The sequence below is a fragment of the Canis aureus genome, chromosome 7, assembly GCF_053574225.1.
Source record: "Canis aureus isolate CA01 chromosome 7, VMU_Caureus_v.1.0, whole genome shotgun sequence".
Lineage (NCBI taxonomy): Eukaryota > Metazoa > Chordata > Mammalia > Carnivora > Canidae > Canis > Canis aureus.
This window is the reverse complement of record NC_135617.1, coordinates 60,527,736-60,543,569: the sequence shown is the minus strand read 5'-3', so window position 1 is coordinate 60,543,569 and position 15,834 is coordinate 60,527,736. Positions and strand designations below refer to the sequence as shown.

The 15,834-nt window shown below is 51.0% G+C and overlaps 2 protein-coding genes and 1 long non-coding RNA gene across 4 annotated transcripts in view; 2 read left to right on the top strand and 1 right to left on the bottom strand.

Moving 5' to 3' along the window:
* Window positions 1-6,450, bottom strand: part of GTPBP2 (GTP binding protein 2) — a 43,872-nt gene extending 37,422 nt beyond the window's left edge. For both annotated transcript variants that reach the window (XM_077903885.1, XM_077903884.1), the window contains exons 1-11: window positions 6,231-6,450; window positions 4,468-4,494; window positions 3,950-4,134; window positions 3,505-3,613; window positions 3,110-3,307; window positions 2,637-2,811; window positions 2,255-2,474; window positions 1,730-1,865; window positions 1,533-1,591; window positions 807-978; window positions 227-391 (exon numbers count right to left, since the gene is read on the bottom strand). In XM_077903885.1, the coding sequence (XP_077760011.1) occupies window positions 227-391; window positions 807-978; window positions 1,533-1,591; window positions 1,730-1,865; window positions 2,255-2,474; window positions 2,637-2,811; window positions 3,110-3,307; window positions 3,505-3,613; window positions 3,950-4,134; window positions 4,468-4,494; window positions 6,231-6,416 (1,632 nt within the window). In that variant the 5' untranslated portion in view covers window positions 6,417-6,450. The remainder of the gene's footprint in view (window positions 1-226; window positions 392-806; window positions 979-1,532; window positions 1,592-1,729; window positions 1,866-2,254; window positions 2,475-2,636; window positions 2,812-3,109; window positions 3,308-3,504; window positions 3,614-3,949; window positions 4,135-4,467; window positions 4,495-6,230) is intronic.
* Window positions 6,451-6,509: 59 nt separating this feature from the next.
* Window positions 6,510-7,754, top strand: LOC144317483 (uncharacterized). The gene is made up of 2 exons (XR_013383486.1): window positions 6,510-7,047; window positions 7,514-7,754. It is a non-coding gene; the product is annotated as an uncharacterized LOC144317483 (long non-coding RNA).
* Window positions 7,755-11,513: 3,759 nt separating this feature from the next.
* On the top strand, window positions 11,514-15,594 carry MAD2L1BP (MAD2L1 binding protein). Its single transcript, XM_077903911.1, has 3 exons — window positions 11,514-11,674; window positions 12,170-12,435; window positions 14,651-15,594. Exons 1-3 carry the CDS (start codon window positions 11,629-11,631, stop codon window positions 15,161-15,163), a joined length of 825 nt encoding a protein of 274 aa, XP_077760037.1. The 5' UTR covers window positions 11,514-11,628; the 3' UTR covers window positions 15,164-15,594.
* The last annotated feature ends 240 nt before the right edge of the window (window positions 15,595-15,834 follow it).

Below are 15,834 nucleotides of genomic sequence, written 5' to 3'. Positions count from 1 at the left end.
TCACTGGTCCTGGACAATGTGCCTCCCATCCCGTTCTCTACCAGCCTTGGCTCTCCACCCTCAGGGGCCTATCAGGCTCTACCCCCCCAGAGTGGGGCTTTGTCCCCTTTGTTGGGTCTGGGAGGAGTTAGTTCTTTATGAGTCTGGGGCCAGGCCTCTTTCCTTTCTGGAGGCAGAATAATTCTGACTTTCCCCTGGAAAAACAGCATGGCTGGGTCCCTCTCACCTTGGCGTGGATCTTTTCCACCACTGCTGTCTGACGTACGTTGCCCACATGTACTGTCACCTGGAAGCCTCGCCGGAACGTGGTGGCATGGAATAGTAGGACAATCTCTGCCTCGAACACTGAGCAGATGGTGGGATTCATCTCGGGGCTCACCATCACCATGCCCTAGGGAGGCCCCAGATCAAGGGCAGACCTTGCATTAGTCTCTCCTTCCCCAACCACCCTCACACCCCTGCCAGCTCCTAAACCTCTTCTTCTAAGACTTCAAACACAAAGACCTCAGAAGACAATATTCAAATATCCACTTATAACCCTTCCTATCCCTCCCATGTTCTCCAATCCTTCTTCTAATACTTAGTATTATAGGCTCCTGGACATTCAGATTGCATGACCATGAGTCATATTTAAGTATTCTGTGTATCCTAAGCTTTTTTCATATAGTCTATGTAACGAACTTCTTTGGTTAGAGACTGTTTCCTTCGAGTTCCTCTCAAGTGTCTTAGGTGCTTCTCAATCAAGCGGCCAGGTTCCCAGGCACTTCTCTTTGTGTTCCCTTCTCCAATCCACCCTCCCACCTCACCTTGCGCAGAAGTGCACGGTCAAAGTCTCCGAGGGCCAACGTAGCAGCCTGACCAGCTCGCAGCACACGACAGGCAGAGCGGTTGCGCTGGATGCTGCACACTCTCAGCTCCAGGAAGCAGCCATCGTCCGTGGGGCCCACCACCAGCTGGTCCCCCTCACGGCAAATCCCACTGCAGCCCAGAGGGCAGGTGGCACAGTGTCAGTCTAGCCACTTCCCAACACACACCGGCTTCTATGCGAGGGTCACCCAAGACATTCCCTTCTATGGCTGACTCCCACAGGAGGGGGAAGAGAGGGGTAGTGGAGGAGGCCGTGGTTCAAGGTTCAGACTTAGACTAGACAGCTAATACCTGGAAGGATCGGTAGTGATGGTGAGAGAGGTACCTGCTGCTTTGCCCCTAGATACACCCTCTGCTTTGAAAAGAGTCTTAAGGGAGCTCTCATTTCTCTACATGGAAATGATGCCAGTTGAATACAACTGGGGCTCAAGACCCATACTTCTCCTCCAGGAGCCTGGAGATTTCCAGTCAGCAGCAAGACTGTTTCTTTCCTCGTGAGACAAGAGACTAGCTTTTTCCAGTTCTTGTCGTGGTGAAAGCCCAATCCAGAAACCAGCACCACATTTAGATGGGCTCAATAGAACTCCGGGGTCGCCCTAAGGCTGTGATCAAGTGTGTGGGTACGTGAGGGCTGAATGGGGTGGGTGGCAAGCAAAGAAATTCACCTGGAAAGTGTCCCTCCAACAACTGTCCCCACCTCTGGTACTGTGTAGATTTCATCCACCTGAAGCCGAAAAAAATGCTATCAACGGCCAGCTAAGTAGACCTGGCAAGTCCAAAATCTCTAAACAGCATCAGGACTAGGTCAGAATTAGTCCCTCCCAGTTCTCCCGCTCACTGCAAGGACATGTGGCCCAATTACCTGGAACTCTGTCAGCTGCTGCATGAGCTCCTCCTGCTCTTTGCTGTTGGTGAGTGGTGGCAAGATGTTCAGAAACACTTTAAGCAGGTCCAGACTCTCTCCGGACACGCTGGACAGTGTGAAGATAGGAGTGACACTGGACAGGGAGACATGGAATGGACAGATGAGGAAGCTTCGGACAGGAAGCAGAGGCTAGAGCTCCCTGCAAGTAACGGTGGGCTTCTGGGGCACCTCTCTCCTATCTGCTAACCTCAGGAGCTCTGAGTTCTCTCTCTGTGAGACAGCCAAGGAATGTGGCTCACAAGGCCCAGCCCAGAGCCAAGGGAAACAGCAAATGCCTGGCATAGCCCTTGGTCTCCTGGGTCCCAGGCACCGGCAAGACCCCAGGCTGGCTAGCACAGACTCCCTCCCACAATCCCAACCTGAAAAACCACAGAACTGCACCACAACTGGTCTGGCCCTGGGCTGGGACGCCACATGGCAGCCTTCCCTGTGGATTGGGGCTCTGGAGTGAGAAAGGCTTACTTGGGTGACTGGGCAAACTGCTGTGCCGCAGTGACAGCATCATCCTCGGAGGTGACCAGCATGGGGACCTTGTGGCAGCCAGGCTGCTTGAGGACCCGCTCTAACTGGCGCACCGTCCTCTCCACAGTAGTCTTGGCACAGAGGTCCACCTTGCTGACCACGATGAAGAATGGCACTTTCAGAGCCAGGGCCAGCCCTAGGTGTTCCCTGGTGGTGCCAGCTGCCTCAGAGAAGACAGGCAGGCAGCAGGAGAGAAGGGTGAGAATGTGGGAGGGGGCAGGGGGAACAGGAGAGTTCACATCTGACTCCCAGTTTTGAGGAGGCCCAGGGTAGGAGAGTCAGCACCCCCCTCCAGCCCTGTCCCTGCCCCAATGCCTCGTACCAATCCCAGTGTTAGCACTGACGAGGAGCAGGGCACAGTCGGGGCAGTATGATGTGAGGCCAAAGATGGTGGTGTGTAGGTACTTGTGGTGGCCTGCCAGGTCGATGAAGGTGATCATCTTGGAGCTGCTTTCACAGATCTCTTCTGCCGTCCGTGAGTCACTGTAATTCACCACCTGGCCCAGAGCCCAGGGCTCTCAGTGCCCCCTGCCAGCCTCCCCAACCCTTTTAAGAGTCGCAAGGACCTAAACCAGTCACTGGGAGACCCTGTCTCTTAACCCTGAGCCCCATATCTGCTTTAATTCAGCTGTTTCCCATTTGTTTGCTAAGGAGACAGAGCTTGTTCACTGCCCTCAGGGTCTTCTTCTACACTACTCCAAAAAGTCTCCACACTCTGCCCTTGGGCTCTGTTCTTTACCACTACCATCCCATCCTCAGAGTCTGGCCCCACTGGGTCCCGCTGATTGCATGCACCTCTCCCTTGCTGTTAAAGCCCAGGATCTCGAAGCTGATGCTGGAAGTTCGGCCAGACTGAATCTCATGCAGGTGGCGGAAAAGGTTGAGCCGAGCCCGGCCCCGCCCATTGTCCAGCTCTCCCTGGGTCAGGACTCCAAGCAGAGTTGACTTCCCTGAGTCCACATTGCCCAGGACGGCCACACGGAGGTCTAGGAACTGTGGATGAATTGCCAGAGGTAAGGGCTCCAATCCCTTGTTTCTCCACCGAAGGTTGGGTTAAGGGCAGTGACACTCCCTGGGGACCAAAGGACTTGGACGCCCCCATGTTCCCGGGCCAGCCAGTGAACAACGTGCCACCACGGGGCCCTCCTCGGGAGCAAGGGTGTGAGAGGTAGGGAAGGGCGTGTGCTTACCTGTTGGTTGTCAGGGACCTTTCGTACCAGCACTTCGGTAATCTTCCGGGGCATGTCGCTATCATAATCCACTTCTCGCTCTCGGAGAACAGTGATATCTGCCCCAACCCTGTCACAGCAAGGCCACAGCTGCCACATCTCACCTGTACTCTTCTGCCCTCTACCTTCCAACCTGGCTCTGGACCACACCTCTCAGCATTGTACTTCACTTCCTACACCCTCCAATCTATCTCACATCCTTTTAAACGAATCTTAAATCAAGGAGCGAAAAAGCCTCAGTCCAACATGGAGGAGCCCAGAACACTAACCCTCCCCCCTTCAGCCCTTTGTCAAGAGGAGGCAGCAGGAAAGTCTCTCCTAGGCCCCTCAGGCCCGAGGTGACTGGGTATTCACAGGTCTTCTCCAGAGACAGATGAAGAGAACCTAGGGGGAATGGGAAGCGTACTTCTCTGCCATCCGGTGCAGAGTCTTGAGGGACGCCCGCATCTCCTCCTCAGCCAGCCCCACCAGCAGCCCATTGTCCTCTACCCCAATCTGGTAGACGGCCTCACCGCGGCCCTCCTGGAGCCGCCACTTCATCTGTGTCACCAGGTGCTCAAAGCGGTACTGGGATGGATTCACCAGCTTCAGCTTAAGACAGGTGAGGTGTCATAAGAAAATGAAGTCAGAGCTGCTCCTCCTAAACCCTCATGCCCCCCACCTGTCCTGCTACAGGGACTAGGACCTTCCCCCTTCCCACTCAAACCCCCTCATCCCTGGCCTCCTCTAACACTGAGTCCCCCTCTCTCTGACAGAATGAGGTACAGAGCCTTTTCTTTTCTTTTTTTTTTTTTTTTGGTACAGAGCCTTTACCCTGAATCATATCCCTAAACTCCTATAGATCATGACGTTGGAAGGATCTCAGAAAAATCACCCCCCCCACACCCATAAGGATAACCGGCCCTTCCCCAGCCTAAGACTCACTTTATATTCGATGTTTCCATCTTCAGCCTGAAAAAAGACAGAGAGCAGTTATGACACACTGTCCTGACCAACTTCTATTTCCTTCTGATTCCTGCTGGGGCCCAGGCAGCTAACTCGAGAGAGCAGGAACTTCAGTGGCACCTGAGACAGATGCCTGCCAAAGGTTATTGACAGAAAAACCCCTCTACTCAGTCCCAGTGGACCTCTCTGAAGGAAAGGCCTCTAAGAATACAGTGAGTCACTTGTGTAAGCCAAAAATGGAACCCTAGTCCATCCTTTCTTTGATCACTGGTGGTATCCTCTTCCTAGATGCAAGATCACCCCTTCCTTCTCCCTGGGGCCTCAAACTGTTGTCCCTAGAAGTCTAGATCTGCTCTGTGTTCAGGCTGCTGAGGTCATTCTTTGCCACTGGTGTGGGAGACACCATTTCCTTCCTGCCCACCCTCTCAGCTGATGTCACCAAGAGCAAGAAGCTGCAAGAGGTTCTGGACCAAGGCCAAAGGGTGAGCTCAGCACTGGTCATTATAAGCATGCTGAGAGATGAGCCCAGGTAAAATGAGGGGCAGGGTTCTAAAGTTGGGGCTGAGATGAAGAAACTCAGAAAATGCATTAAAGGGGGCAGACTCCACAAACCAGATTCACATGCCTCAGACGAGGTAAAATCCTGAATCTATCCACACAACCACCTTTACATCTTCCCTCTATCAGCTGACCCACCAGAGAAACAACCTGTTGCATGAGCCTTCCCCTCTAGGGTGCAACAGGGTAAGAGATTTGCTTGTCCTGCCTGCCTGCATTTTGGCACTTCTCCTTGACAGTTTCTTTTTCTTTTGTTCTTCCTGTCATCATTCCATCTCTTCAAGGCCCTCTAACTCCCAGCCTCTAACAGGTATAAGGTAGATCTTTTCCCATTAGCAGAGACCTTCCTTTTTTATTGTTTTCTAAATATGACGAATTTGGATGGGTGGCTTCAGAAAAGTGGTATAAGGATGATAGTCTAGGCCAATGGTTCTCAAAGTGTGATCCCAGGACCAACAGCATTAACACCGCCTGGGAACTTGTAAGAAATGCAAAGTATCAGGGCCACTTCTGACCTACTGAATCAGCAACTCCAGGGGTCAGGCAGCAATCCAGGTGATCTTGATACATGCTAAAGTTTGAAAACTACTAGCTTAGGCTTTTCCCCTCTGTCCGCCTTTCCTAAGAGGGACAAAATAGCAGTTATTCTCTGCCTTAGAGATGGAGCAGGTGTGCAGAAGCCATCTCCACTTCCTCATAGGACAAAGGGCAGGAGGACTGTTGTCTGTTTTTATATGTGTGTGTATATGTGTACTCAGGGATAGAGACGGAACATATTGCTCCTTTCCCTAGTACTCCCCTCCTCCCCTGCCGAACAAGTTTAGAAAACTCTGCCTCTTCATCCCAGGATGTAGTCTCCCTTCTGTTGCAGCAGAAGGATGAAGCCAGGGCATTCTACTTTGCTCTTCCTAAGGCGATGAAAGTGGGATGCCTTTTCCCCATTTCTCCTCCTCGAGTCACTGGATCAGAATGGGGGGCTCCTCCCTCCCCACTCTTCCTCCCTGGGGTCCTGACACCGGAGGGCAGGTCCTCCTTGGGGTCCTGGGACCGGAAGGAAGGGTTCTCCTCTCCCCCCAGGGTTCTGACACCGGAAGGGGGTATCAATTCCCTCCGTCCCGCCTCCCTGGAGTCCCGGGACCGGAACGAGTGATTTCCTCTCACCCGCCACTTCTCACGGGGCTCACCTCGGGGGGCAGGTACGGAGGGTTGTTGGCTTTGCCCCCTCTGTTCCTTCCGTTCTTCTTTTTCCCCTTTGGGCCCCCGCAGCCGCTGCTGCCGCCGGCCCCCCTTGCCTTAAGGGTTCCGCCCACGGCCGGGCCCCCTCCGGGCCGGCAGCAGCCGCCGAACAGCTCCGATACCCGCGAGTCCATCCGCCGCTGCCGCCAGCCCCCCGCCCGGCCCCTCCCCCCGCCGCCGCCGCCGCCGCCGCCGCCGCCGCCGCTGCCGCCGCCCCTACTGCCACCGCCGCGTCCGGCCAGCCAGAGGAGAGCGGGGTGGGGCCCTGCGCGGGCCACGCCCCCACCCTGCTTTTGCCCCGGGTCGCGTCAGAAACAGCCGCAGGGCACCATGGGAGAGAGAGTCCTCAAGCCTAAGACCTCCCCTAAATGAACTGCCAGCTGCCCTACAATTCCCAGGAGGCATTGCAGCTCAAGGGGCCGCGGCGTGGCTTCGGGGCGTCGGCGAGGAGTGCGCTTATGCGCGCAAAGGTCTAGGGGAGCTGTAGTCTGATTTTCCATCTCCGCGCTCTGACCGGGTGTTTTCCTAGCGCTTCCTTGGGGGGGAAGTTTGAAGCCCCGCGTCTGGGGGTGGGGCAGTCACCCGAGGCGGAGGGGTTACATCAGAATGAAGCTTTGTGGCGCTCTTTGGTTAGGCCCCTTAGCGAGATCGCAGACAACAGGTTTTGGACCTGGAGAGCTGCAAAATTCACGGCGACACGTCCCTCCAGCCGACTGGCTCCGCCCCTGCCTCAGTTTCTTCCCCGACAGCTGGCGTGCCGTCTGGGTGAGTCAGGCCGAATGCCAGGGCGGAGGCAGATGGTGGTTAGCCTAATTACGGCTGTTATTGTTGTGATGATTATGCCACCTTTACCCAGTAGTCACTACTTTATTACCAGGCTGGCACCCTCCAGGGGCTGGTTTTAGCAACCCGAGACACTGCGGTGCCACGGACACGAGGCCCAAACCCATAAACCAGCCTTGCAGCCCGAAGGCTACAAGGATCCCGGCAACGAGTATTACCCCTCCCCTTTGTTTTGAAGCAGAACCAATCCGCGCACAGCAAGTTTAGTTTTAAAATAGCCAGGCTCGTAGGAGGGGCCTGGCCTCTACTCGGGGCGGTGCTGGGGCTCGGGTTACGTCAGCCACTGGCTAGGGCAGTGGCTGGGGGACGTGGCCGGCAAAAGAAACTTGGCCAAGGGCCCAGGGGATTACTGACTTTTGACTTTCTTGCCATCTCTCTTGCTCTTTAGGGCTCTTGCAGTCGGCAAAGGGTAAACACACTCAGCGACAGAAACCAGTGCACAAGACACTAGAAAGGCAGAGTGGAGAAGCAGTTAGTGTTACTGGGCTGGGAGTCAGGACGCCAAGGTTCAATTCCTAGTCCCATGGCTGTCTCATGATTCACCACTCAACCTATGTCCACTTCCCCTCTTTCACAAACATCAGGATGCTTTCACACAGCCAAGAAATAAAAGAGCCCTTTCCTCCCGATCTCAGTTTTCTTTGGAAGATTAGAAGCAGCAACAGTGGCTTACCTCTGGTAATCCTTTCAGAGGTTCAGACCTGGTAGAGTCCATGGCTTCCCCTCAAGACCACAAGGAAGGAGGTGGGTTATTGATCATTTAGTTGCTGTCCACATGGCATAACTCCCCAAAGCTGTGGGAGCAGAAGGACCAAAGTCTGCCAAAGGGACTGGCAGATCCAGCTAATTTTGTGGTCTTCAGTGGTTGAAAGCACGCATGACTTCACTCTTCTCAACCCTATTCAGCTAAAGGAAGATTGTGCTGCAGAGGTCAACTCCAGCCAGGGGCACCAGGATGCCAGGAAAACTGCTACTTAGAGATTGAGACTGAAGAACTCAGTAAGAGATCTCAAGAAGGTTGGGGGTTGGGAGATTCAAGACTATTCCCCTAACATTCTCACCACTGCCAGTTCTGCGTTCTCTTGATAACCAGGGCCTGCTGCATTCACCTGATAACACTCATCCTCTCATCTTCTTGGGTCTTTCAATCACCCAACACACACAATTTCATTTTGTCCCCATCCCAATCCCCTTGCCTTCTAAATGGAGAACTTCCCTTAAGACATGGGGGCGGGGGGGATTCCTGGGTGGCTCAGCGGTTTAGCACCTGCCTTCAGCCCAGGGCATGATCCTGAAGTCCCGGAATCGAGTACCACATCAGGCTCCCTGCATAGAACCTGCTTCTCCCTCTGTCTGTGTCTCTGCCTCTCTCTCTCCTCTGTGTCTTTCATGAATAAATAAATAAAATCTTAAAAAAAAAAGAGAGAGAGAGAGAGAGAGATGAGAGGGGATAACCTATTCCTGTATCCCAGTTTTGAACAACCTAGCTTACCAAAGACAGGAGTAAAGCCTGGCAGAAGGAGGAGATCAGGGTCCTGGGAGATGGAAGGTGGCATATATGTTTGGTTTCCTGGAGGTGTTGCTTATGAAGTGCTTATGAGGTGGTTGTATATGGGATTACACACACACACACACACAATTTTTCCTGGTATATAATCAGTCATTTATTCTTTGTGTATAGTATCTTTACATAAGTTTTAAGTTCAGAGTTAGCACCCTGTCATTTATACTTTCTTGGTTTTGTGTCATGCCTAGGGGTAACCCCACTCCAAGATTGTGAATTACTCCCCAGTATTTTCTGCAAGGAGTTTTGAGGTTTATTTTTTAAAGATTTTATTTATTTATTCATAAGAGACACAGAGAGAGGCAGAGACATAGGCAGAGGAAGAAGCAGGTTCCCTGCCAGGAGCTTGATGCAGAACTCCATCCCAGGACCCCGGGATTATGCCATGAGCTGAAGGCAGATGCTCAACCACTGAGCCACCCAGGAGCCCCTATTTTTATGTTTAAATCTATAATCCAGTTTTTATAAAGATTTGAGGGAGAGACAGCATGAGCAAGAGTGGGGGTTGGGGCAGAAGGAGAGAGAGAATCCTGAAGCAGGCTCTGAGCTGAGCATGGAGCCAGACTCGGGGCTTGATCCTAGGACCCTGAGATCATGACCTGAGCCAAAATCAAGAGTCAGCCACTTAACTGACTGTGCCACACAGGCGCCCCTAGATCTTTAATCCATTTGGAATTTATCTTTATGTAAGATGTGAGGTAGGAACTACTTTGATGTTTTTTCTTTTAAATGGATAGGGAGCTGTTTCAAGTTACTTGCTTTTTACTCTCATCGTATACTAAGATCTACGTATACATGGACCTATTTCTGGAGTCTCTCCTGTTTTATTACTTGTTTGTTTATTCCTGAACCAATACCACAGTATTTTAATCATTGTAATTTTACAGTATGTTTGGTCTCTGTTCGTACTTCCTGAGACACACCTCTCTTGGCCTCCATGACCTGACATTTATCTATTCTTCTTTATACCTCTCTGGGTACTCCTCAGTATCCTCCACAGGCTCTTCTTTTTCTACTCATACCCTAAACATTAGTGATTAGTGTCTTCAGGATTCTAGCTCATCCTCATTATACATGCCCTCCTTGGGTGATCTTATACACCCCTAAACTGATGACTCTCAAATACATTTCTGTTCCTAATGGTGTTCCTAAATACCTCTTCACTGTCCAATGGAACAGCAAACTCAACCTATTAAAAACTACAGGGGGATCCCTGGGTGGCGCAGCGGTTTGGCGCCTGCCTTTGGCCCAGGGCGCGATCCTGGAGACCCGGGATCGAATCCCACATCGGGCATCCCGGTGCATGGAGCCTGCTTATCCCTCTGCCTATGTCTCTGCCTCTCTCTCTCTCTCTATCATAAATAAGTGAAAATTGAAAAAAAAGACTAAAAAAAAAAAAATAAAAAAAAATAAAAACTAGAGGAAGACCCGGTTTATTGGTGTGTGGGTATGGAGAAAAGATGAATTCAGTGTTCTCTCCTTCATTGAATGGCACAGCTGGCCCATTTTTGAACAACAGCTGCTAAACTTATAAAACCTGTTTGTCTTCATCCCTTTTCCTCTTCCTGGGATCATCCACCAAGTCATGCTTATTGGACCTCCTAAATATCTCTAGGGTTCACCCATTACTCTCCACCCTGCTGTGACTACCACAATTTAGGCCTCTTTCACCAATGCACTTAGGTAACTGTAGTCACTAGCTCTAATTGGTATCACTGCCTCCTCTCTCATCCTTCTTGTAATGTAACGTAATCTGTACACTGTGGCCACTGTGGAGATTAAATTTAATCATGTCACTTCCCTACTTAAAGCTTTCAAAGCTTCCTCATTCCCCTACAGGATCAAGTTCAAACTTTTTAAAAAAAGATTTTATTTATTTATTCATGAGAGAGAGAGAGAGAGAGAGGCAGAGACACAGGCAGAGGGAGAAGCAGGCTCCATACAGGGAGCCCAACGCGGGACTCAATCCTGGGTCTCCAGGATCACGCCCTGGGCTGAAGGCGGTGCTAAACCGCTGAGCCACCCGGGCTGCCCAAGTTCAAGCTTTTTAAAATGGCTTGTAAAGCTCTGCCATGATCTGATTCCTGTTTGTCTGCTACAGCCTTAACTCTTTATAATCTGAACTCTTTTCTTTCCCTTTTAATTTAATTTACTTATTTAGAGAGAGAGAATAAATGGGAGAGAGGAAGAGGGAGAGAGGCTCTCAAGCAGACTGGCACTGCGTGTGGAGCCCCTGGCAGGCTCGATGTCACAACCCTGAGATCGTGACCTGAGCTGAAATCAAGAGCCCCCTCATTGAACCGACTGAGTCACCCTGGCTCCCCTGAACTCTTTTCATTCCTTGAATGGAGGATGCTCTTGTCTCTCAAGGTCTCCAGGATACCTAGGCCTTCCTCTTTGCCTTTACTCATCCTATAGGTCGCAGTTTCTTGGCCATATTTCCTCTGGGGCCACCCCTCACTTCCACACCATCTAGGTTAGGTGCCCGGTTCTTCTATCCACAGCCCGTGCACGCGCCACTGTCTATAAGTCATCACGTGGTATTGTACTTCTAGGTAGCAAAACTCTTAGGACAGCAACCGCCTCCTGCTTGTTTGCCAGGATCTCCAGCACCTAGGACAGGGCCTGGCACGAAGTAGGTGCACAATGAACAGCGAACGCGGGAGGGGGAACGGGTGTGCGAGAGCGGGTGCCCTGTGGGAGACAGACTTCAGCGGCTGAGACAGCGTGGGCTCCCTGTGGGGGAAGGCCTCGGCGTGCCCCTGCCGGAGCGCTCGCAGCCACCACAGGCACCAGATCCCTACGCGGCCCGGCTTCCACCAGCTGCGGCGCCGCCCCGCCCCCTCGCCGCAGCCCCGCCGGAAGTGGAGACGAGAGCTTCCCATGATGCCCCGCGGGGCCCCTATTCAAACTGCGCGGAGAAGAGGGAGGAGGTCGTGATGGCGGCTCCGGGGCCGGAAGTGCTGTGCCCGGCCGCAGTACCTGGTAAGGCCTGGGGGCCGCAGCTCCGGGAGCCTTGGGGACCTGTTTCCTTCCTACCGCTGCTAACCAGTCTTTTAGCCCACGGCCTTTTCTCTGGCCCGTCTTCCTTGCCCTCATTTGCCGGCGTTCCTCCTGGCTCTCGCTCCATCGCCCCCTCGGTCCTGGATCCCATTGGTTCGTGCTCACTCTGTCTCCCTCTCCGCGGCGTTCTGCGCCCCGCTGGATTACAGCGACTGTAAACTAGTTTCCCCAGGTCAAGGCCTCCGCTTTCTGAGCGGAGCCCTAATCGCGGCGTCCGAAATTCTCCCTCTACAACCCCCAACCCGCTGTCCCTTAAATCACCTTAGGCGACACGGTCGGGAATCTCCCCGCCACCACCCACACGGATTTTGCGGAGGGAATGTGTTGGGCTGTCCCTCCACAGGACCATGGAAGAAGACTGACTTTTTGGCTTTTAAGTTTTCATTGTCTCTTTTTTTCCCTCTGCGCCCCTACTAGATTTGGAATGGTATGAGAAGTCAGAGGAGACCCACGCTCCCCAGATAGAACTACTCGAGACTACCTCTACTCAAGAACCTCCCAACCCTTCGGAGCCCTTTTACCCCAGAAACTGCATGGTGCCGGTGGTGTTTCCCGGGCCTGTGAGCCAAGAAGGCTGCTGTCGTTTTACTTGTGAACTTCTAAAGCATATCATGTACCAGCGCCAACAACTGCCTCTGCCCTATGAACAGCTTAAGCACTTCTACCGAAAACCTTCTCCCCAGGTAGGCACAGGCTTTAGGAGAAAGCTGGTGGGGAGACTGTGATTATTACGTGGTAGGCAGGTGAAAAGGGATTCTAAGAAATCTTCAGGACCTGTCAGCCTCAACAGCTGTAAGGAATGTGTTTTAGTTTCGCCCCACCCTAATCTTGGATAGTCTAACCCTCCAGCATTTTCTCATTTTCTTTTTCTAAAACCGCTGTTGTGCTGCATGTGGATTTGACCCTTCAACTTTACTGTCTTTTCTCCCCAAATGTCCATCTCTCTCTCTCTCTCTCTCTTTTTTTTTTTTAAGATTTATTTATTTATTCATGAGAGACACAGAGAGAGAGAGAGAGAGAGAGGCAGAGACACAGGCAGAGGGAGAAGCAGGCTCCATGTAGGGAGCCTGACATGGGACTCGATCCCAGGTCTCCAGGATCACACCCTGGGCGGGAGGCAGGCATTAAACCGCTGAGCCACCCAGGGATCCCCCATCTCTTTGTTTTTATGTTTTACTTACTGGAGGACTTCCTTAACTTTATATTCTAACACTTTTTTTTTTTTTAATTAAGATTTTTGTTTATCCATTCATGAGAGACCCACACAGAGAGGCAGAGACACAGGCAGAGGAAGAAGCAGGCTCCATGCAGGGAGCCTGACATGGGACTCCATCCCGGGTCTCCAGGTTCACGCCCTGAGCCGAAGGCAGACACTCATCTGCTGAGCCACTCAGGCATTCCACTTCTGTAATTTTGGGGACAATCAGAGTCTTAAGATCTCTAGTTTTGTTTATGTTTCTTTATTATAACATCTTGTTATTTCATGTCTATATTATCTTATCTGAAGATATTATTGTATTTTTTTTTTATTTTTTTTATTTACGATAGTCATACACAGAGAGAGAGAGAGATGCAGAGACATAGGCAGAGGGAGAAGCAGGCTCCATGCACCGAGAGCCCGACGTGGGATTCGATCTCGGGTCTCCAGGATCGCGCCCTGGGCCAAAGGCAGGCGCCAAACCACTGCGCCACCCAGGGATCCCTATTATTGTATTTTTGAAGTTTTACTCTGTTCCTTTTATTTCTTTTTATTTTTTTAAAGATTGTATTTATTTATTCATGAGAGACAGAGAGAGGCTCAGAGACACAGGTAGAGGTAGAAGCAGGCTTCATGCAGGAAGCCTGATGTGGGACTCGATCCTGGGTCTCCAGGATCTCACACCCTGAGCCCAAGGCAGACACTCAACCACTGAGCCACCCAGACGTCCCTACTCTGTTCTTTTAAGTTTCTGTTTTTTCCCCCCGATTCCTTTTCCTATTTGTTTTGGTCTCTCACTTTCATGTTAGAGGCTTTTATTCTGTGTCTGGTGAATATTTAAAAATAAATCAAAGCTCTGCATAAGCTGGACCTTATGAACTGATAGACTTTACTCTAAGGATATTGGGTAGGAACCTAGTGGTCTCTTTGGAGGACTCCCAAAACATCAATATGGAAAATCTTCTCTCTGGAGGAGACTGGGTGGAGGAAATTGGCAGATGATCGATCTAAGGGTCCTCACACAGGTTTTCACTCAGTTCCTCTCTTAATTCTTCTGTGGTATCTAAATTGCCAATTCCTGAGCCCTTCTGGAGGTCTGCAGTGTAAATTGGTGTGCTTTCATGGGGGGTTCCCTCTGTTAGCAGTTGGTATTCAGCGCCCTTGAATTCTCCCACCTGCCTTCTATTTCCCAAAAATTTGTGTTTGTTTTTTGTTTCCCAGTTCTTTTTCGCCTTGGGAGTTTCCTTTCCTTCTCCCCTTCCTTCCTCCCTTTTTTTTTTCTCATTCAGTGGTATTTCAGATGGGACCACAAATAAGCATGTGTTCAATTTTCCAGATAACTGGAAGACCAACACCAGAATCCCCTTTATTAAGCCAGATTATCCTCATCTCCTGTTGTCACTCATGGTACCGCAAAATTTGCCACCTGGTGTGCCACCAAATCTCCTTGACTATTTTAGTTGCTAATTTCTGGGTGCTTTCCTGCTTCAGATACTGTTTTTGCTGTTCTGAGCATGGGAAAAGTATGATTTTATATAAAGAATGCATTTTCCTTTTTGATATATTACTCTCTGATAAAACCCAGTGTCATGGCCATGGAAACCCAGTCCCAGAAGCCTACCACATCCCAACAGGGTTCTTCAAAGGGCATTAGCTTCCTCCTTCTTGTCCTCCCCTCTCACCATTCTTTGTCCTCACAGGCAGAGGATGCAATGAAGAAGAAAGCTCGGGCTGCTGCTGAGATGAGCAGCAGGAAATGCCAACAAGCCCTGGCGGAACTGGAGAGTGTCCTCAGCCACCTAGAGGGTCTCTTTGCACGGACATTAGTACCCCGCGTGCTTATCCTCCTTGGCGGCAGTGCCTTAAGTCCCAAGGAGTTCTATGAGCTTGATTTGTCTCGCTTGGCCCCCAACAGCATGGATCAGAGCCTGAGCACGGCAGCTTGTTTGCGCCGTCTCTTCCGAGCCATTTTCATGGCTGATGCCTTCAGTGAGCTGCAGGCTCCTCCACTCATGGGCACCATTGTCATGGCACAGGGGCACCGTGACTGTGGAGAAGATTGGTTTCGACCTAAGCTCAACTACCGAGTGCCCAACCGGGGCCACAAACTGACTGTGACCCTGTCCTGTGGCAGATCCTCTATCCCAACCACAGCCTGGGAGGATTACGTCTGGTTCCAGGCACCAGTAACACTTAAAGGCTTCCATGAGTGAATGGGGGTGCTTCTTAATTGTGAACACAGTGGCTTAAATTATCTTTCCCCCAGTGGCACCAAGTCACCCATCTCTTGCGTGGAGCTACATTTGCTTCCTGGTGAGAGGAATGCTCTGTCTTTCTAGCTGCCCGTCTTTCCTCCTTAGACTTACTGGTGGGTGGTGAGCTTATTATATGGCTGTGGCTGTCATAATTATTGAACAACATCTCTTTGAATCAAAGGTTGATTTTCCCAGAAGGTGCTGGGACAGGCATTTCTGTTCAGATTGGAAAGCAAATATGGACCTGAAGACAGACATTCTTTATGGAAGTGGCCATCTTAAGCTTTTTTGCTGTGGCCTTTCAGAATTTTTACCAGGACATAATGAACTTAAATATAAAAATGAATGAACTTGTATTAAATTATCTTGAAACTCTTGGCTTAAAGGTTTCCAGTGTTAAGACTAGAGTATTTCTGTCTTTCTCCTTGGCCTCTTATGCTTCAGGGCTTCTAGAATTTTTTATTTATTTATTTTTTAAACTGATGGTTCTTTCTCTTCATCAGCCCTAGGCCCATCTGGGAAGTTGAGGGACTTGGCTGAAGTTCTGTAATACTTTGATGTCATAATTGGGACTACAGTCCTCATCACTTACTTCCTAGCCTGATCTCCTTCCTTGCCACATAGGGGTT